Source organism: Aotus nancymaae, unplaced genomic scaffold, assembly GCF_030222135.1.
Source record: "Aotus nancymaae isolate 86718 unplaced genomic scaffold, 86718_ANA_hifiasm-v0.15.2.pri h1tg000014l, whole genome shotgun sequence".
In the NCBI taxonomy this organism is placed as follows: Eukaryota; Metazoa; Chordata; class Mammalia; order Primates; family Aotidae; genus Aotus; species Aotus nancymaae.
Genome location: NW_026988425.1, coordinates 89,074,241 through 89,100,490, shown reverse-complemented (window position 1 = coordinate 89,100,490; position 26,250 = coordinate 89,074,241). Strand labels below are relative to the sequence as shown.

At 35.9% G+C, this 26,250-nt stretch overlaps 2 protein-coding genes across 2 annotated transcripts in view; both read left to right on the top strand.

Moving 5' to 3' along the window:
- The window catches only part of LOC135274890 (uncharacterized), a 103,343-nt gene that overhangs the window by 58,859 nt on the left and 18,234 nt on the right, over positions 1-26,250 (top strand). The gene's annotated exons all lie outside the window — the stretch shown is intronic.
- LOC105712381 (leucyl-cystinyl aminopeptidase) overlaps positions 1-26,250 on the top strand; it is a 99,420-nt gene that overhangs the window by 57,787 nt on the left and 15,383 nt on the right. Inside the window, exons 6-13 of the mRNA XM_064376172.1 lie at positions 39-193; positions 2,214-2,327; positions 3,807-3,941; positions 9,698-9,829; positions 12,333-12,493; positions 12,725-12,813; positions 18,521-18,704; positions 19,807-19,963. Coding sequence (XP_064232242.1) covers positions 39-193; positions 2,214-2,327; positions 3,807-3,941; positions 9,698-9,829; positions 12,333-12,493; positions 12,725-12,813; positions 18,521-18,704; positions 19,807-19,963 — 1,127 coding nt within the window. The remainder of the gene's footprint in view (positions 1-38; positions 194-2,213; positions 2,328-3,806; positions 3,942-9,697; positions 9,830-12,332; positions 12,494-12,724; positions 12,814-18,520; positions 18,705-19,806; positions 19,964-26,250) is intronic.

Sequence of the window (26,250 nt, the reverse complement as noted above, 5' to 3'; positions counted from 1 at the left end):
TGAGGGAAAGTTGATCACTTATTTCCTGTTATGTCTAGATTTGGTGGCTATTCCTGACTTCAGAGCAGCAGCAATGGAAAACTGGGGTTTGGTCACCCTTCAAGAGGAGATGCTTCTGTATGACAATAACACTTCTTCAGTGGCGGATAGAAAACTGATGACTAAAATCATTGCTCATGAGGTGGCCCACCAGGTATTAGCAACCAGGGCTGTTACATGTCACACCTGGAGTTATTGTTAGCATTTAGATGCTAATAATTCTTCAACTCTTTTTTTTTTAAGTATTGCCTTTTTTAGTAATAGAAAAATGCTTTTTAAACACAAACAATTTTCCAATGAAAATGCTATCAGTTGTTGATGTGTGACTTTGCAGGTTAAAGGATTTTCACATCTGTCTTTCTTCATAACTTCTCTAGGGTAGGTATTAATCACATTTCACAGATGTAAAAACTGAGACTCAGTTTAAATAAATGGCCTGCCATAAGTCATATAGCTAATAAGTGGCAGCACTTGGTCCATGTAGAGCCACTATCTCTTCAAGATTTCTTTTTCCCCCTCAGTAATACACAGCTGCCTCACCTCTGACAAATGGCCACTGCCCAGTATAACTTTGTGGGGAAGAATCCCTTTCTTTAAGTTGCACTCTTCTGACAACTCGAATGGTAGCTGTCAGGGCTGGATTTTTTATTCATCTCTTGCTGGAATGGGGTTCTCTGTTAATTTTTTTAATTTTGGAGAGGGGGTTTCTGAGAAAATGGCAAAGGTACTGTTTGTGTGATATGGAGAGAAAGATGATTATATGGGTACATAGCACCCCCATTCTTCCCTGATACCTTGTCTGTAGGTATCACCTCACCCTGGATGAGGTGATTAACTAGAATTGGATATGGTTTGGGTGATGTCATGACAGCAACAGGTTAGGAATAGGATGTATTCTAGTCAGCTTATTTCCTACTTCAAACACCATGTATGAATCTAGCCCTTGTGAAGACTTCATGACAAACTGGCATATGAAGCACATTCTTATTTGCTTTAAAAATAGGTCATATAGGTAAGTTGTCTTTTGGGGGATCTCCTCTATGTCTGTTATTTCTGAAGCCACCTGCCACCATTTGGGACTATTACTCTGTTATTTCCTCTTTAGGACTTATAAATCATCTTCCTCTGAAACAGGTTTGAAGATAATATCATAGAAAAATATGTTACTGTAATTCTCAGAGGTATTTTGTTTTATGCAGTAACCTCATCTTTTTACTGCTGATTTGAGATAAGCCTTAGGCCACACTGACCAAATTACATATCTTATAACTACTTTTTATTTCAAGGACTTTTTAGATACATTTTTTTAAAGGGACTCTCCTGTTACTTTTTTCCTTCCTCTTTTCTTCTATCTCATAGAAGGAAATATTTAATATCTTTCTGACTCCATTTGTTTATATATATGCCATCTTTTTTTAAGAAACAAGATCTTATGCTGTCACCCAGGCTGGAGTGCAGTGGCATGATCATAGCTCACTGCAACTTTGAACTCTTGGGCTCAAGTGATCCTCCCACCTCAGCCTCTCAAGTAGCTAGGACCACAGGCATGCATCACCATGCCTGGCTTAATTTTTTTGTAGAGACAGAGTCTTGCTATGTTGTCCATGCTGGCTTGAACTCCTGGCCTTAAGAAATCCTTAAGGAATGTTACTTGAATTCTGGTTTGAATCATGCAAATACTGTCTTCAATTTGGGCAACTGAGGAGAAACAAAGTTATAGGCTTTCTGACTACAGAAACATCTCTCATATAGAGACTTTTTAGTTATTATGGATGGTAGTAGATATAATGGAAAATAATCTTACTAACTTGATATTAGAAAGTAGAAAAAGTCATTATCTAGGAAATCTCACTTTATGAGTTGGCCAAAAAAAGTTTTAATTTCCCTATATTCATGCTATATTTCATGTTTATTAAATTGATAAATATGCTAATAACCTTTCTTGCTTGTTTTCCCATTCAGTTAAGGTAAAATGTTAAAATTTCTATTTTATTTTTAAAGTAAATTTATACAACTTTTATAAGTTTTAAATTAATTTGAATACAGTTTAACTATAAGTGTACTTTTAAGATATTATAATCAAGTTATGGGTGACTAATATGACACTTCAGCCAATTATTTAAAAGAAATTCCTGAGGATATAAATATACTGTGGGTTGTTTTCTCTCCCTCAGTGGTTTGGCAATCTGGTGACAATGCGGTGGTGGAATGATCTATGGCTAAATGAAGGTTTTGCCACTTTCATGGAGTATTTCTCTTTGGAAAAAATATTCAAAGAGCTTTCTAGTGTAAGTACAGAGTATCTTTGGCCTACTATGAATGCTAGGAGGAAAAATAGTCAAATCACATTTTCATGTATTTTCTGTGCATCTGGAGTAATGAAAATGTTTCTAGGAAGGTATGCCAAGCTTGACCTTGGTTACTGATAGCTATACCTTTTGAGATTTGATAGTGAAAATTATGCTACTATTTATCGATGTGTTTCATTGAAAGCTGAACTTGTATAAGATTATTTCATATTTTTGTCACTAAGATGAACATTTCAAACTGTTTTGCAACATTTTCTTCTAAAGAGTTGTAGTTCTGCTTGCAGGAATTTAGATAAAGTTGCAAATTCCTTTTTGCAAAATTTAAAGTGTGTAAAAAGAGAAAAAAATTAAAACATTTTGTAGCATTACTGTTTCTTTACTATCACAATGTACATTCTTGTAATAATGGTATATAAGTTGTTACAAATAAATAATTTGCCCTTTTTAAGGTACAAACCACATTTTATGCCTTTTTCCAAAGATTAGAAATAGCATTTCAATACAGAGAGGTATAATAGTGTTGTCACTGTGGTATCAGACTCTCAGGAAATATTTCTAGTACTTAGGGATATTCAGACACACTAGCCCAGATATTATCAAGATAACTCAAACAGCAGGTGGGAAAGTGTAAAGATACCTTCCAACCTTGAATTTTTTTGACTTTCTATTAAACTTCCTGATATTAAACTTATGAACCAAGATGGCTTTTAAAACAGAAGTACTCTTAGAGCTTTTGATTTTAAATTTTTGATAGGGCTTGTTCAAAAATTTCAAATGGTAGGAGAAATCAACCGATGTTAATTGATGAATATCAAGTGGTAGCTAGAGTACTAAGAAAGATATTCTAAATCTGTGTATGCTACTTAATTAAGCAATGAGATACACAGTTTGACCACTTGGTGGTGCCCAGCATGTGCAAAAACGTCTAATACATGTTCTAGGGGAGCTCATCTGCTGACCTCTTAAAGAATTCTTTCTGTTGAAGAGTTATATTTTATTTAAAATGGACCTCAGTTAAGGGAAATATATATTTTCTCAATAGAAACGCTAGGCTATATATAAGAAATAAGCATAAGGACCAGTTTTTGTTCTTTCTCTTTTTAAATTTCAGGTTTCATTTAGAAAATATATATGCTAACCTTTTTAGAATATTCATCATGTGTACCCAGAGTTGGCATTTGTTTACTTTGGTAATAGATTCTTAATTTTTCATATGCTATTGTTTAGGAAATGCTAATTTTCATGTGGCCATGTTATAATTGTAATTTTAAATTTAAGGAATATTAATGAAGATCGCAATCTTCCTACATTTTTGAAAGCTTATATTCTGAAGTTTAGTGACACATCATTTTTTTGCTAATGATCTTACATAATAATTAGTCTAATTCATGTAAATAATTACTATACTTTTGCGTTTGACACTATTCATGATACTCTAACCTTTTCATTTTTTTAAAGTACGAAGATTTCTTAGATGCTCGATTTAAAACCATGAAGAGAGATTCCTTAAATTCAACTCGTCTGTTATCACCACCATCTGTTCAGACTGCAGAACAAATTATTGGAATGTTTGATTCTTTTTACTATTTAAAGGTATTACTGTGAACAAAAAGGTAGTTGGAGTGGGTTTCAAATTTCATATGTGAGTAAGCTGCATGATTTAGATTATTTTAAAGATTAAATTTTTTTTCAGGTATTAATGTTAAACTTTAAAATGTTTGCTTATATATATATATCTTAGTCTTAACTTTTTTGTGAGTTTTTACCTTTCTCTAATTCTCATTTAAGTTGTATGACTAGTATTCCAGACAATTAACCAGATCTTATAGCAATCCATCTTTTAAAGTCAGTTTACACTCCAGATTTACAGGTAGAGTATGTTTGAGGAAGGTCCTAAGCAAGCTTTTGGCTGTGTTACTCAGAAATGAGATATGCTCTCAAGTCAGGATTGCCAAAACAAGTAAGCAAAAAAGATTTTAAGAATTGAAGATTAGATTGCAGGATCTGAAACATACACTCTGGGTTTCAAAGTAAAGAAAAAGCAGAAAGTTAAACCCCATTCGAATCACCGTGGGTCAGAGAATGAAAGAATAGGAATAATAGTGTCATTCACATTTATATTGTGGGGAGGGATGAATGTTATGGCTGTCAGACTAGATAGAGAAGAAAATACATAAAATGTGTGAGATACAGTCTGTGCCATCAAGTAGTTGAAAGTTTAGGTGGTTGGTACTTGTGGAGGAATAAGAGGTAATATGTGCTGAGTGGGGCAGAGAATTTTTGCCTAGGATAACGAAGAGAAATTTGGGGGAGAAAAATGGGAATTGAGATGCTTTAAATAATTAAAATATACGTAAGGGGAATGGGGCGTATAGGGTAGTGCGGGAATGGGACGTATAGGGTAGTGCAGGAATGGGACGTATAGGGTAGTGCAGGAATGGGACGTATAGGGTAGTGCAGGAATGGAACAATGAGATCTGCAAAGAAAATGAAGTACTAATGGGCAAGTATGTTTTTTTCTGAGAGTCAGCGTTTGACTGCAGTGGAAGCCTCGTGAAGAGGGGAAGGAAAGTTGAGTGGGGCCCAGTTGTAGAAGGCTCTGGATACCATAAGGAATCCTCTTTTCCTGTGTAATGGGAAGCTTGAAAAGACTTTTGGACAGTGAAATAACTTGATTAAAGTTACTATTTAGGAAAAGTAAATTGGTTTCAGTTTATAAAGTAGATTTAAGTGGAGAGAAATATAAAGTCAGGAAATTGCTGCCAAAGTCTAGGCATGAAATGATAAAAGTTCGAAATGAGGAGTGCTAGTAAGGGTGGAAAGAAAACAATGGGTATAAAAAATACTGGGCAGGGAAAGAAATTATTAGTGACAGGGTAAGGCAGGTAAAGAAAGAGGCAGAAATGTTTTTCAGGTTCAAACCTGACTGACAGGAAGAATTACTGCACAGGTACTTTTAACAAACAAGAAAATCAGGAGTTCAGTTAGCTATATGAAATCTATTCCAATTAGAGCTACTGCTATGATTTTTGAAGCCCATAATGGACCTGTCAATACAGAAAATTTAAAACTTGAGGTTCTGTTATTATACCAAACTTAAACAGTGCAGTTATTTCAGCATTTGAAATCCTGCTTAAAATGCTCTAAGTTCAGTATATGATAACAAAACAGAGTCATAACAGAGTTCTGTCTCTGACCCCAGCCCTCTTATCCCAGAATTCAGTGTCTTCTGAACATGTAGTTTCCACATCATAGTCAATCCCTGTCAACATGGTAACTACGTGTATCAGAATTGGGAATTTGGAAAATATTCTATAAGAAAAGTAGGATACTAGATAACTTATCCAGTTATCCCTACTGGCGCTTACTTGGAGTATTGTGTGTAAGAAGGTAAGCGCCAGTAGGGAAATATGTTAGCAGACATATTCTGTTCGGTCTTTATAATCATCAAGCCTAATTCTGATGCAGGTTGCCTTGTAAGAATTCATTCATTTAGCAAATCTTACAAGTACTAACCGTGTACCAGGCATTGTTCTAGGTGCTGGGTTATATCAGGGAAGAAGATGGACCATCTCTTTTTTGACGCTATCATTTCAGGAGTCAAAGGTAGAGACAACCAGTATACAAATGAATGAATAAATAGGTATTGTGTTAAGTAATAAGTGCTAACATGAAAATAAAATATGATAAGGGAAATGAGAATGACAAAGGAATATAATATAAAATATATTTATAATATAATATGGTTGAGAAGTTTTCCTGTATGGTGACATTTGAACACCGCCTAAGGCATGAGGAATGTGGTTTTCTTGGGGAAGAATATTCCGGCAGAGGAAATAGCCAATGTATAGTGCTTGTGTGCAGGCCTGAGATTGCTGTCCTTTGAAAGACCTGCTTGCAAGGTTGGCCCTTGGGTGCATGTGGAAACTTGGGTTTTGGGAAAGTTCCCACTATTACATTATAAGAGTAGCTCACTGTGCCTAAACAATGTAGTTTATGTTGAACATCTGCTTTCCTTCTGGGTATCTGAAGTTTTGATATGTGCTAGGTGGAAGGTACCTTCATGACTACCCCACAGTAAATGTCCTGGGTGCTGAATCTCTAATGAGCGTCCCGGGTAGACAGTATTTCACACGTTGTCACAACTTGCTGGAGGAATTAAGTGCATCCTGTGTGACTCCACTGGGAGAGGACTCGAAACTTTGTGCCTGGTTTCCTCTGGACTTTGCCCCATACACCTTTCTTCTTAGCTGATTTTAGTTCACATCTTTTCACCATAATAAATGATAGCAGTGAGTATGATTATATGCTGAGTTCTGTGAATCCTTTTACTACATAATCAAACCTGGAACTGGTCTTGGAGATCCCCACACGAGATACAAGATTGAGAGAGATATGAGATTGAGGTATAAGATGCTTTCCATGTTCAAATACCAGCAAGGATCCAATATTATCTGGAGTAGAGTAAGCAGAGGGGAAAGTAGTCGATGAAGTTAGAGGGATTGTAAGAGGCCAGATTATTATAGAGTCTGCTAAGCCAATGGTAGGGACCTTGATTTTATTCTAAGTGAAATGAAAAGCCATTTGATAGGGAAGTACCATGGTATGGCTTATTTTGTAAAAGATCACTCCAGTCTTCAGCAGTACATGAAGTTAAGAGGACTAGTTAGGAAGTTATTGTAATAGATGGGTGGCGACATAATGGTGGCCTGCACAAGGGGGGATGTGGTGAAAGTGATGGAGATACTACTGAACTTGGAATATATTTTAAAGATTAATCCAGTAGAATTTGTTGATGGATTAGATGTGAAATACAAGAGAGGGGTCAGGGCAACTTTAAGATTTTTGCCTGAACAACTGGAAAAATTGAGTTGCCATTTGCTGAAATGAGGAAGACTTCTTTAAGAGTAGATTTAGGGAAAAAAAGGGGGAAGAAACTTCAATTTCTGAGTGAGTATGAGATATGGATTAGACATCCAAATGGAGGTACCAAGCAGGCAGTTGGGTATGAGTCTGAAATTCAAGGGGTAAGAAATCTGGTTAGATATATAAATTAGGGAATCATTTGGAAATGATGGCCAGTGAATAGGCAGAGAATCAAGAGTAGTGTCCTGCCGCTCTCAAGGAGGAGCAGGTGATCAGTTGTATCAAATAGGTTGATATGATGACCCTGAGAATTCACGTTTGTCTGGCACCAGGAAGTTTACCAGTGACCTTGATAAAAATATTTCCAGCCTGGCACAGTGGCTTACACTTGTAATCCCAGCACTTTGGGGAACCAAGGCAGGTGGATCACCTGAGGTAAGAAGTTCAAGACCAGTCTGACCCACATGGTGAAACCCTGTCTCTACTAAAAATACAAAAATTAGCTGGACATGGTGGCAAGTGCCTGTAATCCCAGCTACTCAGGAGGCTGAGGCAGGAGAATCGCTTGAACCCAGGAGGCGGAGGTTGCAGTGAGCTGAGATTGTGCCATTGCATTTCAGCCTGAGTGACAAGAGTGAGAATTCTCTCAAAAAAAAAAAAAAGAGGCCGGGCACAGTGGCTCACGCCTATAATTCCAGCACTTTGGGAGGCTGAGGCAGGCGGATCACAAGGTCAAGAGACCATCCTGGCCAACATGGTGAAACCTCATCTCTACTAAAAAATACAAAAATTAGCTGGTGATGGTGGTGCGTGTCTGTAGTCCCAGCTACTTGGGAGACTGAGGCAGGATAATCACTTGAAACCAGGAGGCAGAGGTTGCAGTGAGCTGAGATTGCACTGCACTCCAGCCTGGCGACAGAGCAAAACTTCGCCTAAGAAAAAAATGAAAAAACAAACAAACCTTTCCAGCAGAGTGAATGAAAGAGAGCAAATGGAGATGGCACATTGAGGACAACTCTTTTGAGGAGTTTTACTACAATGGGGGAACAAAACAATACTGTGGTAACTAGAGGAGGGTGAAGTTAAGGAAGGATATTCTTTTATATCTTAAAAATTAGGAATGTTAAATCATGGGTTTTCTTTTTCTTTTTTTTTGAGGCGGAGTCTTGCTCTATCACCCAGGCTGGAGTGCAGTGGCATGATCTCAGCTCACTGCAACTTCCGCCTCCTCTGTTCAAGCGATTCTCATGCCTCAGCTGCCTGAGTAGCTGGGATTACAGGCACATGCCATCACGCCCAGTTAATTTTTGTATTTTTAGTAGAGATGGGGTTTCACCATGTTGGTCAGGCTGATCTCGAACTCCTGACCTCATGATCCGCTCGCCTTGGCCTCTCAAATTGCTGGGATTACAGGTGCGAGCCACCATGCCTAGCCTGTTTTTGTTTTATTCATAGGCATGTTACAGTATGGAGGGGAAAATTGGTGATGCAGAAGAGAAAGGACTGATGGGGACAACAATGAGTACTTAAATTTATAGAACAAGCAATAGCTATGAAGTGTGACATAGAAATGAGAGTAATAGGTAATAAATTTAGTTATGTGTACAAATAATCTTGACATTACTACATTTTTATCAAAAGTGAAATTTATTCAAAAACTATTTGAGTACCTACTATTTAGTGGGCATTATTTTTGTCATTGGAGTTGAGCTTTTTACTTTTCCCCTCAATTAGCATACAGTGTAGATGAGGAAATAAATGTGTAACAGATACGGGATGTCATATAAATTGTATTGAAGATGGAGAAATGTGATTTCTATTTCAAGTCAGGGGAGGAGGTGGTGCTTATTTCAGGATTGGGAATGATGACATGTACATGAATGGATATAGTGTGGCCTTAATAGTATGCTTACTGCCCTACACATTTGTTAGTTCCAAGCATTTGAAGTGACTCTGCAGGAAGAAGAGAGATCCTTGTTACATCACAACACAAAGTACTAAAATAAGAAATTAATGACCTACCTAGCAGGGAGACTTTTGAGAACCTCGCCTTATTGTGCTTCCAGCAGTGTGCACTCATGAATTCAATGGGTAATTTAAGCACTGGAGATGGAGGTGTGGATGCCACAGAGAATTTGGCATGTTTTTCTATTAAAATGTATTTATAAATACTTAGCTTTTCAACACTAACATTGAAACAGTGAGTATACCGATAGACCACACAGAATGGCTCATGGTTAGAATAGTGCACATGGGAATCTACTCCATTAACTCTTTTTCAAATCCCTTAAAATAATTTTAAGACAGTTGAACACAGTCCACATCTAGTCCATATCACACATATGAAACTAAGTAGCAGTGTATTAAGTTCTGTATGTGGAAGCATATTTTTAGATTGACTGTAGTTTGAATTTTAGATTCTCAATTCAATAATCTATAGTATTCTGTTATTTCTTCCTTTTTTCTCACTTTTTTTTGAATAGGGAGCTTCTCTCTTGTTGATGCTGAAAACTTTCCTTAGTGAAGATGTGTTTCAACATGCTCTCATTCTTTACCTGCATAATCACAGCTATGCATCCATTCAAAGTGATGATCTGTGGGATAGTTTTAATGAGGTAAGTGACCTAGGTAATTTTTTTAGCTCTTACTATAAAAGGGAGGGGGGTCATCTATTTATACTTTTTAGCATGTGTGTAAGTTAAGTCTGTGGTACCAAGCATAGTTATTTGAGAAAGAGAGGGATGGAGCTTGCTATATAAATATTTATGAATGGAGCACTGAGTTTTATGTCAAAAAATGGGAGTGTTGTTCCTGGCTGTTGGAAAAGATGTGTGTGGGCTTGGGTAGCCAGTTTTTTGTCTGTAACTTAAACTCCATTCCTATTTTGTAGAAAAGTTATCTTCTCTGTATTAATGAATATTACTATATTTTCATTACTTGATTTTTTTCCCAAAATCTCTTTTCCTATTCTTACCCTCTTTTAGTTTTTCTCCCTTCTTTTAATGATTCTGTACTCTGCTCCATGCATCTCTTGACTTGGTGACTATTCCTCTAGAGTAGATGATACATCACAAGGTGACTGCATGTTACCCTTAGAGGATTTTGCTGTTGGAATTTTGTCATTCCTGGAAATATTCTAGTAAACAGTATAATTATCTAGAAGTTACACTTCGAAGCAGCGCATGAACATGACCTACCTCATGCATGTATGCTGACTGCATAACCCTTATAAGCATTTGCGTTTGTTACCCTGACTTAGATTGATAGATCATAATGCTTTGAAAGATCACAGACTTGGCTGGGCGTGGAGGCTCACGCCTGTAATCCCAAGAATTTGGGAGGCTGAGGTGGGCAGATAACGAGGTCAGGAGTTCGAGATCACCTAGCCAATATGGGAAAACCTCGTCTCTACTAATAATACATAAAAATTAGCCGGACTTGGTGGCGCACACCTGTAGTCCCACCTACTTGGGAGGCTGAGGCAGGAGAATCACCTGAACCTTGGAGGCAGAGGTTGCAGTGAGCCGAGATTCTGCCACTGTACTCCAGCCTGGATAACAGAGCAAGACTCTGTCTCAAAAAAAAAAAACAACAGAAAGATCACAGACTTATTTGGAAATTTGATGAAAGTTCTGGCCATATTACTCAGAATAACCACATATATGCAGACTATCACACGCAGTTTCAAAGTTTTATTGACTCTAGGTTAGGAACCCCTGCTCTCGATCTTCCTCATACACTCTTTCTGCTTCTTTGCCTCATCTGAATCCTGGTATTTTCTAGCTGTTAATCTTTTGCCCAGAAGATATACCTTCCCTACTCTCTGAGTTCTCTTTGAGATCTTATTACCTAACAGTTGTTTCTAAATCATTGTTTTTTTCTCTGATCATATAGTGCATTTCATTTGAAAGCCACATTGTCTACTTTATACTTACTGTCTTATCTCTTGACATTTAGAATATATTTCTGCCTTTCTCATTGACTGTAGCTTTTGCATCATGGTGTTTTTCTGTCCCAACCTAGTTCCTAACAGTATCCTCAGGTTTTTCAGCATCCACATCAAATTATGCATTGGCCTCTTTACTTCAATACTGCTTCGACACCCCAAACCACCTTGCTTTTAGGCAAGCTTGTTTTCTTCTAATCCTCTGGTTCAGAAATAAATAGGTCAGAGCCATGAGAAATATAAGATGAATTAAAATGGGAAGATTTGCTCCATCCTTTTGTGCTTTAAATAAATGGGCATGTGGTGATGGAGGTAAGGCCTGCCATAGGAGAGTGATATTATCAATTTAGGTACATGATGACTTTGTTTCTTACAATTCAAATTCATATGTAATCTAGAAAAATACTTTTAATCCTAAGTTTAACCCACCTGTTTTAAAGATACCATTGTTCAAAAATTGCTTCTTAGTCATTGATACTGGATGTCTTAGGGGCTGTGGGCCTTAGGGAGTCTATAAAGCTCTGACACTAGGTTCCAGATTTTATAGTTAAGTTCATATATTTTCTGGGAAAGAAGGTCTGTGACTAGCAAAGTAGTTTACCACTGTTTTCTAGAAAGACTTAAGGCAACTGACCTGTTTGTCATTCTTCTGTTGCTGCTGCTTCCTGGCACTCCTGCAGTATTAGGTCCTAAAAGACTATCATTATGGAGGTAGAGGGTAGGAGCATAAGGAGAAACCTAGACTCAGGTGATTCACAGGATTGAGTAGCAGTGCTTCTGATTCTAGACTGTATATCATTATTCATATCTTCTAGATGATAGTATTGTGATTTGAAAGAATACTTATACCTTAGGGATTTTAATCGTGAAGGATATAGGGATTTTAATGAACTCTGAGTTGGTTGCTATATGTGCAACTTCTCAACCTAGTGCCTCTGTCACTCACTTGGCTATCACTTAGTTCTGTTCCAGGTTACATTCCTTTTAGCAGTTGCTCATTTACCTAGATTAGAAGTGTAAACTCAACATTCATGCTTCTTTTTTATATTAACATTAAATGTAATGTTAAAAATGTGGTAGGAAAAGAGGGAAGGGTACAGATAAACTGTAAAATTTTTTAAACCAATTTTTATTTTTAAGGAAAAAGAATTATATGTATATATATTTTATAGGTCACAAACCAAACACTAGATGTAAAGAGAATGATGAAAACCTGGACCCATCAGAAAGGATTTCCTTTAGTGACTGTTCAAAGGAAAGGAAAAGAACTTTTTATACAACAAGAGAGATTCTTTTTAAATATGAAGCCTGGAATTCAGCCTTCAAATGCAAGGTACATGCCCTCTTTCTTTTCACGCCATCTCTTTTGCAACTTCAGGTGGAAATATTTTTAAGTGTTTTGTAATCATACATTCTTGTGAAACCTAACAAGATTATCTTTTTCTAGGAATAGCTTAACAAAGTTAACCTTTCTGCCAAATTAAAAAAAAAAAACAAAAAAACAAATCATGTGAAACTAACTGAAATATTATAATAATAATTTTCCAATATTTTCTCTTTACAGCTACCTGTGGCATATTCCACTATCCTATATCACTGACGGAGGAAATTATTCAAAATATCAATCGGTGTTATTACTGGATAAGAAATCAGGTTGGACCATAATGACACAGCTCTGATAAGAAATTGGAAATGGCATAATTTTTAAAATCTGATCAGAGTGCATATGTAAGATTACACTTTCCAGTGTGCACACTGTCTGAACTGGTTTTATGAATTGCATATACAAGATACAACTAACATGAGATTGATTCTGTATATCATGCACAAAACTGGCCTTTAGCCATGTGAAATAAGGTACAAAAAGTTGCAGAGAATGTGCTGGCATTCCTGACAGAAAATAGCAAATGCCATGTTTTTATGTATATATCCAAGATTAATATCTTGTTACAAAATAAGGGGAGTTTCTTAAAGTATCTTCTCTCTACCTTCCAGGGTTGGGTTTGGACAACGGCATTTTAACAAGATACACCCAAAATAATTTATGTGCATAATTAAGTTTGATTCATGATCAGATTTAGATTAAATAGTTATTGCAATATGCCCTGCAGACATAGTATACGTTTTTGGGAACAAGAAAATGGGGGAAGAAGCTATGATAGGAATGGGGAGGGAGAGAGTAAAATATAAACATGGCGTATGCTTACCTACAATATAAAAAGCAATTGAAATATAGTTTTTGACCATTTGTTAAATACCACTGTGAATGTCACACCTCATATCTTCCTCTTAATTTACATCCTAAAGAAACACAAGGCTCTTGGGTTACGTAGGACCCATTAGTGATGCTTTGGATTGATGAAAGGGGAAAATGTCTTGTTTGAATCTGGATCTGGTGTCAAAGCCTCTATTTTTGAGGGGTGAGTGTAGCTTAGGGGTAAGGGAATGGGACTTTGGAGACTACCTGGTCAAGTGACCCTCCTGCCTAAGCCTGCCAAGAAGTCAGGACCACAGGCATGTATCCCCATGCCTGGCTTAATTTTTGTATTTTTCATAGAGACAGGGCCTATGTTGCCCAGGCTGGTCTCAAACCCCTGGTCTCAAGTGATCCTCCTGCTTTGGCTTCCCAAAGTGTTGGGATTACAGGCATGAGCCACCACACGTGGCTCGTCTTTACTTATGAGCTTGTTAAACTCTCTTTGAGAGTTTAACCCCATAGACGACCTCATATTCTACTGCTTTAGCCTTCTTGGCCCTTACCTGGCATTGTTGGCTTTCGCCGCACAAAAATTCTGTCAGCAACTCAAACGTGCTATACTGCCAGTTGTCTCTAGGCCTTTGCATATGCTGTTTTCTCTCCTTGAAGAACACCCTTGCCTCCTCACTCCCTTGGCCTACTCCTGTTTATTCTTCAGATCTTAGCTCAGCTATTGCTTGCTCCAGGAAACCTTTCCTACCCTGAAGACAGGTTAGATGCCCTACTTAGGTTTTTTAATAACATTCTCTACTTCTCCACTCATAATATACTGTTAAGTACTGTTCACTTATATCTATCCTCATAATTAGATAATTCTCCCATTGACGGTAGGGATTATGGCTCTATGAATCACTGTAAATCACTTTTAGCACTCAGTAGGCACACAAAAATTTATGTGTTATAATGAATTACTAAATTTTAATCTGTAATGAAATGACTCCAGTCTCACTATAAAAACTTCTAGGAAAAGAACATGCAAAGCCTGATAAAATGATGTTTTCTGTTTCCCTTCCTCTTCTTAGTAAAGAAGAATATACGAAATTCACAAGAATATAATTGATTTAATCTAGAGCTGGAACTGGGCCAGTATCTAATGAAAGTAGTGTCTGTTACTTCCTCTTCAACTGTGTTATTTCCCTTGCTGCTGCTGCTGCTGCTGTTTTAATTCCTGCCATTTCAGGTTTAGAGAGTCCACATGAAAACTTCTGTCCACATGTTTAACCCTGAGGACAGTCTTCTTGGTTCCTAATGCTCCAATGAGAATTATTCTTAATGTAACTGCATTTTTATTTTTTCTATTCTTAATAGAAAGGTAGCCAAGGGAGTGACTTCAGGCTTCTTTTATGCCATGATACTTTTGCATAGCGTATTATTTTGATGCTTGATGGTTGGTTAAATCTTTAATATATTTTCTTTCTTTTTTATTTTAAATATATTTTCACGTGTTCTAATTCAAGGGTTGTTGGGTTAGTTGTTAGTTCAGTCATATATAAGAGTGATGTTTGGTCAATATATTTGTCTCCTTTTCTCACATGAATTTTGAACAATTAATATTTATTGTGCATAAGAACAGCTGATGGGGCCATTTTTCCAGTCTACATATTAGGAAATTGTATTTTAAAAAGTTTTCCTCTTCCCTTTCTTTGTCCCTCCCTCCCTCTCTTTCTTAACCACATTTTACTCAGACCTAAGATCTTTAACTACAGGAGATTTTCATATTAAATCAAATACACAACATTCATGTTTCCAAATGGATGTCACTATCAGAAATACTACTGTGAAAGTAAAAGATATGTCATTGGAAGAAAAGGCAATTAGGATGAAAGAAGGAAGGGCATATAGTAATTAAAATATTTATCATGTCCATTCTCTGCTCTTGCCTTTTTTTCTCCTAATAAAGGAGAAAGAAAGGAGTGTTAGAGAAGGGAATGCTTTTGAACAAGGAGTGATACAGTTCAATAGCATGTATGATGCCAGCCCTCTACAGCAAACTCTACAGGAAATTTTGTAACTTTGTAGTGAAAACATGTTTTTTAGTTTCAGAACTTTAATTTTTTTGTAAAACAGTAGTTGATTTTCATAGCTCATTGACAAATGGTGGTTTTTAAAAATCGCTGTTAGATTACTTCGTCTGGGCTTCTGCCACTTAATATTGCAGTTGCTCACTCTTTTTTGCTACTCAATAGACTGAAAATTGAACTGTTAATCTGTTAATGATTACAGTAAATTAAAAACATACGAGGATAGCCTCATCCACATTTGAACTGCAAGATGTAGTTACTTCCCTTGTGTGCAAAGCTATTATTTTTCGATACCTGTGGTTTTAAGGTCCGCGATTCTAATCATTCAGAAGACCTAAGAGAGACTGATATGTTGATTATTTAAATGGTAACTCTGTCTTTGTGCTGTTGGCTGCACTGCTTTATTTTGTGTCATCTCAATGACAGTAATAATTTCCAGTATATTCCCAACTGTGTCCCTCCTCTCTACTCTGGACTTGCGTAAGTTTACAACATGGCAAGTTGCTTATCAACCAAGATACTCTGTTATGTATTTCAGTGTTTTCTCTATCCATCTAGTGGAACAATTGCCATAGCTGTCATTCCTTGTCTTCTTTTATGGGCAAGGGAGATTTGGGTCTCTGTAGCCTTTCTTCCTGGGGTTGTTTCTTTTCTTTACCTTTGTTTTTATTAGAGACAGGGTCTTGCTCTATCACCCAGGTTAAGGTACAGTGGCACCATCATAGCTCAATGCAGCCTTGACCTAGTGATACTTGACCTCAAGCGATACTCCTGCCTCAGCCTCCTGAGTAGCTGGGACTACAGATATGTGTCATCATACCTGATTTAATTTTCATTTTTTTGTAAAGATGATGTCTCATTATGTTATCCAGGCTGGTCTCAAACTCCTAGGCTCAAGTGATCCTCCTGCCTTGGCCTCTCAGAGTGCTGAGATTACAGGTGTAAGCCACCATGCCCCACCCCGGGGTTCTTTCTTGATAAAAGCTCCATAGGATATAGTGTTTGGTGACCTGAAGAGTGTTGATATTATTAGCTAACAATAAAGGTAATTTTCTTCGTCATAGGTTTGCTAAAAATGGCTCCAACTTGGAGCAGCCACTGTTGCCATCACAAGTATTCCTTAAAACTGCATTCTGCCCACGAAAAAGGAATAAACCTTATTTAATTGATCTTTCCCATTTGTTGCTATATCAGCAATGTACCAGAAATAAGTATGGGATTGTTTTAGTAAAAAAGACTGGTTAGCTTATTAAGACATGATCAGAATATCTTTCATCTTAAACATCTTTTGCAGTATCAGTATAATTGGAATAACAAAGATACTAAGGGCATCTGACATATTTGAGTAATTCATGTTTTTGAAGTTGTTAAACCCTAAGGCTTCAGGTACTAATAATATAATCTTTAGTTCCTAAGCTAAGGCTTCAGGTACTAATATATACTCTTTAGGTTGAAAACATGTTTATAAAGCATTTTATATACAAAAGTTTCACGACAGAATTATAATGATAGTGAACATTTTAAAACAGCCTAAATTTTTAAAAATAGGAGATTGGTTAAACTTGAAATGGAATGTTATGAAGATAGTTGAACACTGCTTATAAAGACAATGCAAAAATGTGAGGGGGGGGTCTGATAAGTGAAAAAAGGATAAAATAAATGCATATAGATATGCTGTATAAAATATTAAAAACAAGTATAAGAAAAAATTTGGCAAGAAGTACATTCCAAAATGCTATCATTGTCTGAGTTTAGATTATTCTTTTTATCTCTGTTCTTCTTTTTCTTATAATTAAAATTGTTTTAAGTATTTGTTACTTTAAAAGGGGGTAAAAAATTACATAATAAATATCTGCAAACTTTTATCTAGACTTGATTTAAGCTATTTATTGTGACATAGTCATTATTTATTCCTTTACTCACTAATTAAATGGTATTTGTTGAATACCTGCTAGGTATGTTGTTCTAGGGGCTGAGGCATTAGCAGTAAACGAAATAGTAAGCTTATGTAGCTTATATTCTAGTAAAAGGTAAACCTCAAGATGCTTAGAAGCATATCCCTATTATAATTAAGTCTACATCCTTGTTGCCAGCTTTAAAGGACATTTCTTCATTAGCAGTTTTAAGGATTTTAAAAAGGTATGCATATATTTTGTGGTCATTTAGCTCTTAGCACTTCATTATTGGTACATTATTGACATAATTCCATAGAAATTTCTAACAATTCTCTCAGCATTTATGGTAGAAACCCAAAAAGTGCACATCCTTTCCTATTATTTTAACCCAATTATTTCTTATTTGTCCCTAAGGCGATCTTAAGCCTTCCCTATTGTTTATTATGCTAGCTTTAAATCATGTGACTTTTCTAAATAGCTTTGTTTGTTCTTCCTTTGCTAACATGACAAAAGACAGAGGCTGAAATGGAACACATTTTACACAGTTCTCTCACTGTCTTCCCCTGCTACCTCATCCTACACCTTTACTTTCTCCTTCCCTCTCTCCTCCATCCATAATGAACTCGGAAGCCAGTTCAGTGCACGGATACCATGTATACTTTCTCTCTGGGCCTTGAGCACTTGGATTCCCTACTATACCTTCTTCACTTGGCCAACACCTATGATTTCTGAGGTCTCTTAGAAGAATGACAACTTATGTGTCATTTCTTGCAAGAAATCGCTCCTAACTTGCCCTAGGAGAGTGAAGCATTTTTCCTCTGTGCTTTCGTTGAATGTTGTCTTTTCTTTTTCTGTCAGTAGCGCTTGTATGATACTGTACTTGCATGGTTACTTTAGACAGTGAGATCTCTAAAAGCAGAGACATATCTACCTTGTTCACCATTTGATTTCCAGCACCTGGCTTAGAACCAATAATGCATAATAAATAAATAATTGTTAAATGAATGTTCTGACCTTCACTAACATGAAAATAACTGTACTTGGAGACAAGCATTTTTTTCTTACTAGAATGATTAAATATCAAAATAAAGTATATTAACTTTGAAACAAACAAAGCACTAGTGTAATTTTTTTTTCCTGGCCTGATTGTCTTCTCTCTCAGTCTCTCATTTTTTGGTTTCCATTAGATGTCATCAATCTTACAGAAGAAGTGGAATGGGTCAAAGTCAATATAGACATGAATGGTTATTTTATTGTACAGTACGCGGATGATGATTGGGAAGCACTAATCAAACAATTGAAAAGAAATCCACATGTTCTAAGTGACAAAGACCGAGCGAACCTTATCAACAACATCTTTGAACTTGCAGGGTAGAGTATACTTATTTTGAGTTTTTTCTTTTTTTAAACAAGTGTTATTGAGATAAAGAACATATATGAAAAACAGTTTGAAAGGACTAGCATGTATTGGTACAATTCATTTTGGAGGATTGGGAAAATATAGGACGTGTGCTTTGCCTCCAGGGACTTTATAAAACATTAGCTACAAACATACTGAACCTTTAAATAACAGGATTTAATAATAATTCATGACTAGATACCAAAAACAGGATATATATTTTGTTGAATAAACTGATATAGGCTTTATTTTGTTTCATAAGATAATTGTTTTCAAGCAGGAGTTGGTTTAAGCATGAAGCTTAGTGCTTACCCGTTGGTTTTGAGGGACATCTCTTATGGTTGGAGCCTCCTTATCTGTACTGCTTGCCTCCCCAACCACCTTATGAATTATAGAATCCCAAAGCCAAAGATGACAGTGACCTCATGTAAAGATGTTCTCTGAATAGAATATTACCAATTTAGATTGATGATAGCCTTAGAAACACCAGAACACTTCAGGTCAGAAGGAATGAAGAGTATTCCTTCTGACCTCCCTTGACATTTCCATTTTGTCTCATTTTTTATGAAGTACCCTTCTTACATCGTCATAGCCATTATGGCTGTGATTTCTATAAAGTGGTTAATTTTTAAAATGTACTTACCATAAATTCACAATAGACTTTGTCTTAACAAGTTTGAACAACATTCAACCAACAAAAATTTTTTTTAAAAAATTCAGATACTCTCTATGCTATACTGTCTTTCCTGAGAAACATAACTAATTAATAAATAAAATTAATACTATTGATCTTTTCTAACCCAAGATATTATACTTTTGCTAAGTCAGTAGCAATTTACAGGAGACTTAGGAATAAAAAAAAATGAGCTATTGTTTATCTTTCTCTTGAAATAGTTCCTTAATCTTGGGCCACATGAACGTAATCAGAGATAATCATACTTAGCTTAACTTTACAGAATAAGCTTAAATTTTTGTCTTCAAGACTCATCATCTAACCATAAGTTTTTCTCTTGGCATGCAGAGTTCTTCCGTGTGTCTCTGCATATTTACTTTTTCTGTTCTTTTATCCTTCAGCCTAGGCAAGGTGCCACTCCAGAAGGCCTTTGATTTGATTAATTATCTTGGAAATGAGACTCATACTGCACCCATCACTGAAGCCCTGTTTCAGACAGGCCTCATCTATAACCTCCTTGAAAAACTGGGATACATGAATCTGACCTCGAGACTGGTGGTAAGTCTGCCTCTTTGCCAGCTTCTTGTTTTTCTTTAATATTGTTATTCACGGTTCCATTTTCAGCCAGTAATAGGCTGAAAAAGCAACCAGTTAAATTCCATTTTCTTTACTTTGCTGCTTGTGAAATTGTTACTTAAAATCAAGATGTTGCTTAGTGTGAAGAGCTGATAAAGGCTTAGTATGCTGTGGTCTTGTTTGAATGTCAAAATACAGACATTTGTCACCACTATCAAAATGAGGTCACATGAGAATAATATTTCTCTGTTCAAATCCTGTTTTATTTTTGCATGATAAATGCTTGAAATAGGCCCTTTTGCAAAGTAGATCTCCCCATTAATTTCTAGTGGTCATTATAAAATAACAGTTATGTTTGTATTGAGAATATTCCACTTAAGAGTTCTTGCTGATAACTGTCTAAATGATAATGATGATGGTGGATATGTTTCTTTGCAAAGCACTGATGGAATCTTTGTATCAGAGGCCATTTTACCTTTCTTAATATCAACTGCCTGATCTTAACAGTTGTTATTTTAGATACTTTCAATATTAAACTGTCGACTGAGACTCTAAAAGCTTAGAAGAGAGTGATAAATTATTTGTTTTTGATTTGCTTTATAAACTAGTGAGATTTTCCAGGGACCCAGGCAGAAGGCAGCTTTCAGGGAAAGGAAGGCAGTATTAGACCAATAATTAGAATCGGTCTTTTGGAGTTTTGGTATTCTCACTGGTAAAAGGAAGGGGTTGGATTAAATCATTTCTTAAAACAACCTTCTTTCTGCCTCTATTATTGCTTGACTGTGCATCTCCTGTGATCAGTTTTCACATCACCTGCATAATTCTCGGTGAGGGGAGGGAATGCAGGGCAGAGTGGCCATATGGAGCTTGAAAAGCTCTCTTCCCCCAAAAGTTTCTGATCTGACCCTAGAGGAATGACTCCATCCCTACCCATGAATGAGATGCTTAAGTTAGATGATTTCTGAGGTCTTTTCTAATTTTTAAGATTTTTATCATTTTCTGTTTCATATAAGGCTTTCAGCTAGCAGCCTTAATAAAAACCAGTGCCTGGAACATGACCTGGCCAGTAGTGACACTCAGTAAATGTTGAGTGAATAAATGAGTGAAACACACCAGAAACAAATGCATTTGAGTGCTTTTACACACCATGCTAGTACTTCATATAGATTACCTCATTTAATCCTAACACAATGCCAAGGTAGATATTTCAACCCCCATTAAATAAATGAGGAGACTGAATAGCTTCCTTAAAGTCACTTACCTAGTAAATGAGAAAGCTGAGATTTAAACCCAGATTAATTTCACTCCAAAGACTGATCTTTGTGGTATATTGCTATTTTTAAAATTAATTTGTGTCCTAGCAACGTTGTCTTTCCAGGATACCTTTTGTTAGAAAAATTAAAGTTTTCTTCCTGTCAACTTCTTTTGAAAAGCTTGGAGACCATGCATTTAAGGTTTCAAGTGACAGACCAACATCTAGTTGTTCTCCTAAAAGTGAAATTGTCAACTTATGAGTTATATATTGTATCTAAAATGTTAATGGCTTTTTAAAACAATATTTATGTGCCTTTCCAAGAAGTATGCAAATAGCTTACTCATCTCTTTAGGTCACACTTAGAATCCAATATTGACTTTCTAGTGTTAGTATAGGAAAGAGATTGGCCATTAGTTAACCAGTTCAGCTACTGTTGATAGACATTTGTGTTGTTTGTAGTTTGGAGCTATCATGAATAGCACTACTATGGTGTTTTTGATCAATGTCGTTATGCATTTCTATGGAGTATATGTCTGGAAATGGGATTATTGAGTCATAACATATGCATAGTTAATACTGTACTGTCAAATAGTTCTTCAAAGTTGTACCAGTTTACACTCAGCAGTGTGTGAGAATTCTGGGGCTCTATTTCTTTGCTGGTAATTATCATTCATACCAACTCTTTTTCATTTTAGCCATGTGGATAGGTGTATAGTGGTATTGCAATTTTGGCTTTAATTTACATTTTTCTACTGATGTGAAGATGAATTTCTTTTTGATATGTATATTGACCATTGGGTGTAATTTTATGAAATGCGTGTCTTTTGCTTATTTTTCTATTAAATTGTCTGCCTTTTTCTTGTTGATTTGTAAGAGTTCTTTATCTATCCTAGATATGAATCTTTTGTTGGTCATGTATATTTGCAAATATCTTCTCCTGTTCCGTCTTGCTTTTTTTACTCTATGATTTTTTATTAATATGAGCTTTAAATTTTAATGTAATCTAGTTTATGAAATCTTTTCCTACCCCTAGATATTTTGTTTTCTCTTCTGCAAACTATGATTTTATCTTTTACAGATAGATCTATGATCTATCTGGAATTTATTTTTGTGGATGGTGTGAGATAGATACCAAGATTCATTCTTTTCAGTATGGATATCTAGTTATCCCAGCACCAGCGTATTTTATTGTATAGAATTATGTTGGAGGTAATTAGTATCATATCAACACCATTTGGGGTAGTATATTAATTTTCTAGGGCTATCAAAACAAGTTACTGCATGATGTCATAAAATAACAGAAATGCATTCTCTCATAGCTGTGGAAGCTAGAAGGACAAAATCAACGTATTGGCAGAATAAAGTTTGTCCTTCTGAGGAAGAATCTATGCCGTGCCCCTCTCCTAACTTCAAGCGATTGCCAGCAATCCTTGATATTCCTGGGCATGTAGGTGCCTCACCGTGGCCTTTGCCTCTGTCAACACAGTATTCTCCCTGTGTTTCTGTGTCCAAATTCCCCAATTCTTAGATTAGGGCCCACCATAATCCAGTATGACCTCATCTTAACTTGATTGTACCTGCAAAGACCCTATTCCTAAATATAAGGTCATATTCCTAGGTTTCAGGAAGATACAAAATTTGAGAGAATACTATTCAACCTATTACAGGTAGCAATAAATAATATTACTGTGTATCACTCACTTTTTTTCACTATTAAAGGGCGGTGTTGGTTCTGAATATACACTATGAGGAGACAGAATATCTTCTGATTCTGAAGCTGCCCAGTTAAACTTCATAATGGCAGAAGCCAGTCTTCTTCTTGCCTCTCTGTTAACTCAGTTTAGAGCTTAGTGCTCAGGAAGCACTTGATACTTAACCTCTTCCTTCAACTGCATCTTCATCCCAGATGATTTCAAGCTTTCTGAGCAGGTATGTGTTTGTTAGGAACATAACTCAAGGAGGGATCCAAGGCACTGATGGATAGAGGGCAAGGGCAGAAAGCTTAGTATGTGTTTCCAAGATTAGATGCCCTTTTACTGCGTATGTCTTCATATGGTTAGCTAAAATTAGCCCAGTTAACTTTAGTTCATCAGGAGGGAGAATGTGTCTCTTTAACATTCTTATTCTAATGTTAGGGCATTCTGGTAGCATCAAAACTCTCAAACTAGGAAATCTGACAATCTACAGTTAGGAATTAGGATGGCAGACATTCCTGAATCCTTGGATACAATGTTCAGATGTATTAGTGTCTAAGACTGATTTCTAATTTAACTTCTATATCATTGTAACCAGAGCATTATGTACATTTATTGGTCATTTTGTTATGTAGGCTGCACATGAAGTTTGCTGCATTTTGTGATGCCGCGGTGTTGTGATGGGTAGGGTCTGGAGGCACATTTCAATTGTGTTAAATTGTTCATATCTAATGTGAACATCTGATCCTAGCCATATTCCTGTTTTATCACTTACAAATCTGTCATTCTTCTACATATGAGGCATTGGTGGGATAAACCTTTTGAAATAAAAACTGACATTTCACTTTTAAGAAACTCAGTTGACCCAGGAAAGAACCCCCTGGGCATATCAGTGTAAAATTAAAGCAGTAAATCAAAATGTAATATACAGCATAAGTGCTAGCATCTTTCCCTGTCTGCTTCATTTTTGAAATAATTGTATATTCTTGTTGTTACATTTTATTACAAATCCAGTGTTTGTAGCTTGTATAACCCATCAATTTATTTTCTCTCTCCACTTGCCATTTCACTTTGTAAAATCAGGGTTGGATTCTACTGTCAAATGAGCTTAAATCTAAAAAAATTAATTTGGAGTCATAGAAAAACATTTCATTTTATTTCTAAAAGGGAAAGGTAACTTGAAGCACATGCTATGCTTCGTTAATATTAATATTAAAAATAAACCTGGATTCCTTATAAAAATGATACAACAGCAGGATTTTTCTAAAAATATAATTATTCTTTTTAAAAAATAAAATGTTTTACTCTTATGCTATAATTTGAGATATATTTAAACAACTATTTTGAGAACTCATCTTAATGATTTAGTACAGAGACTAGTAAAATTGCTCACTGTAATTCAGTGGTGTAACTGCTTAGGAATTAACCACAGTCATCTTCAAGTGTCAGATTTCATTTGCTTCCAGGACTTTAAGTGCCATTTTTTCCATTGCTGCCTTTGTGTTTTAGTAAACTCTCAATGAGTATTGCCATTGTTCTTCACTGAGTTTTAAAAAATAGGATTTCAAGCATGTGATTTTTTTCCTACATTCTTCATTTGTTTCTATTTGACAGTTATGAGTAGGTTTTAAATTTCTTTTTTCTCCAGTCATTTGGGATGGTTTCTGTTATAATGTTATTGAGAAGGTAAGGCCAATGAAGATACTGTATAGTAATGAAGTCAGGTGTGTCCAGTGGGATTGTCTCTATTGCTTGTCTGTTGCTTGCATTGTCAGTCCGCATAGCAAATATTTTTCCACTTCATGTCCTCCTGTGACTCAAAAGCTTTACCACTTATGCATTCCACAAGGTGTCTGTTCTGTGTTTCATTGCCTTTGTTAACAAACACAAGTGAGTTCACATGTCGTCACAAACCTTGAGTCTTTTTCCTTGCAGATTCTTTTTTTTTATTCTCAAATTCAACTCCACAAGAAGCTGATTCAGAGTAAGTCATTGCTAGGAAAATGGCCTCAATAGTTAAAAAATTTCCAAATTTGATTTATTTTAGGTATTGGCAGTGGTATTCAGTGGTACTCACTGTCAATACCTAAAAGAAAGGAAGAAAGCAATGATCTGTGAAGAACTTGAGCTAAACTTCTGAAGTTAGGTGTTTTTGTATGTGGTCATCTGTGGTACGTGATTGCTTGAGACAAGATGTGACGATGGTGGTGGAGGTAAAGAAGCACCAGCAGGAAGAAATACACCCGTGCTGATTCCTGCAGAGGGGGTGTCTGTTGAAATTTTTTTCATTTTGATTTTCCTTATATAGCCATGAAGGTTTTCTAAAGAATACCTGAAAACATTTTTTATATCAGAATTTTTGTTCCTTCTAGTTGCATTCATAAAAGTATATTTCATATGACGCTTTTTAAATCTCATGTGTCCTCACCCCTCCCCATGCACAACTTGCAGTATGGAAATACTTCCACATACTATTAACAGCTTTGGTGTTTTTAAGTGGAGAAAAATGAAAAAGTTGTTTGTTAGTACCTTAATACTGCAAGTATACATTTAGCAATGACATCCCATACCAATGGACTAGGTAGTAGATGATATTAATGAATAACTATTAGTTGTCTTAAGTGTGATAAGGTATTATGGTTCTGTAAGAGAATGTTCTGATATCTGTGAGTTGCATGCCAAAGTACTTATACATGAAATATCATATCTGTATCTCACTTTCACATTGTTCAGCCAAAACAAGAAAAAAAAACAAATGTTTGTGTATATGTGTGTTATACACACTTGGAAACAAAGCAAATGTAAGAATGTTAAAAACTGGTGCCTCTAGATTAACAGTGTATAGGGTGTTCATTGTACCATCTTTTTTTTGTAGGTTTGAAAGGTTTTTAAATAAAAACTTGGGAGAAAACATAAACTATAAACAACTATTCTTTCCTGCAGGCCTCAGTTTCTTGCTAATTGGGTTAATTTGTTATAAAATCAAACTAGTTGATAGTGTTAAATATACCTTTAATATTGGATTCAGAAACATTTAAACATCAGTAAAGTATATTTAAAATTTCTTTCATTGCTTTATAGGTTTGTAGATTCTAAAGTGACAAGGTCAGGAAGTTCTGACTTCCTTCCAGCAATGGGTATAAATGATACTTTTTGGCATGAAAATAACTTCTAGCTGAGTATATGCAGCATAAAGATTTCCTACTGCACAGAAGTCATTAATTTTTTTCTGAGTTAACATCAGTAAAAGTCCCCCTTAGCTATAGCAGCCTTATGCATAACCTTTGTTATTGAATGATTTCATCCCAACTGTATGTGGG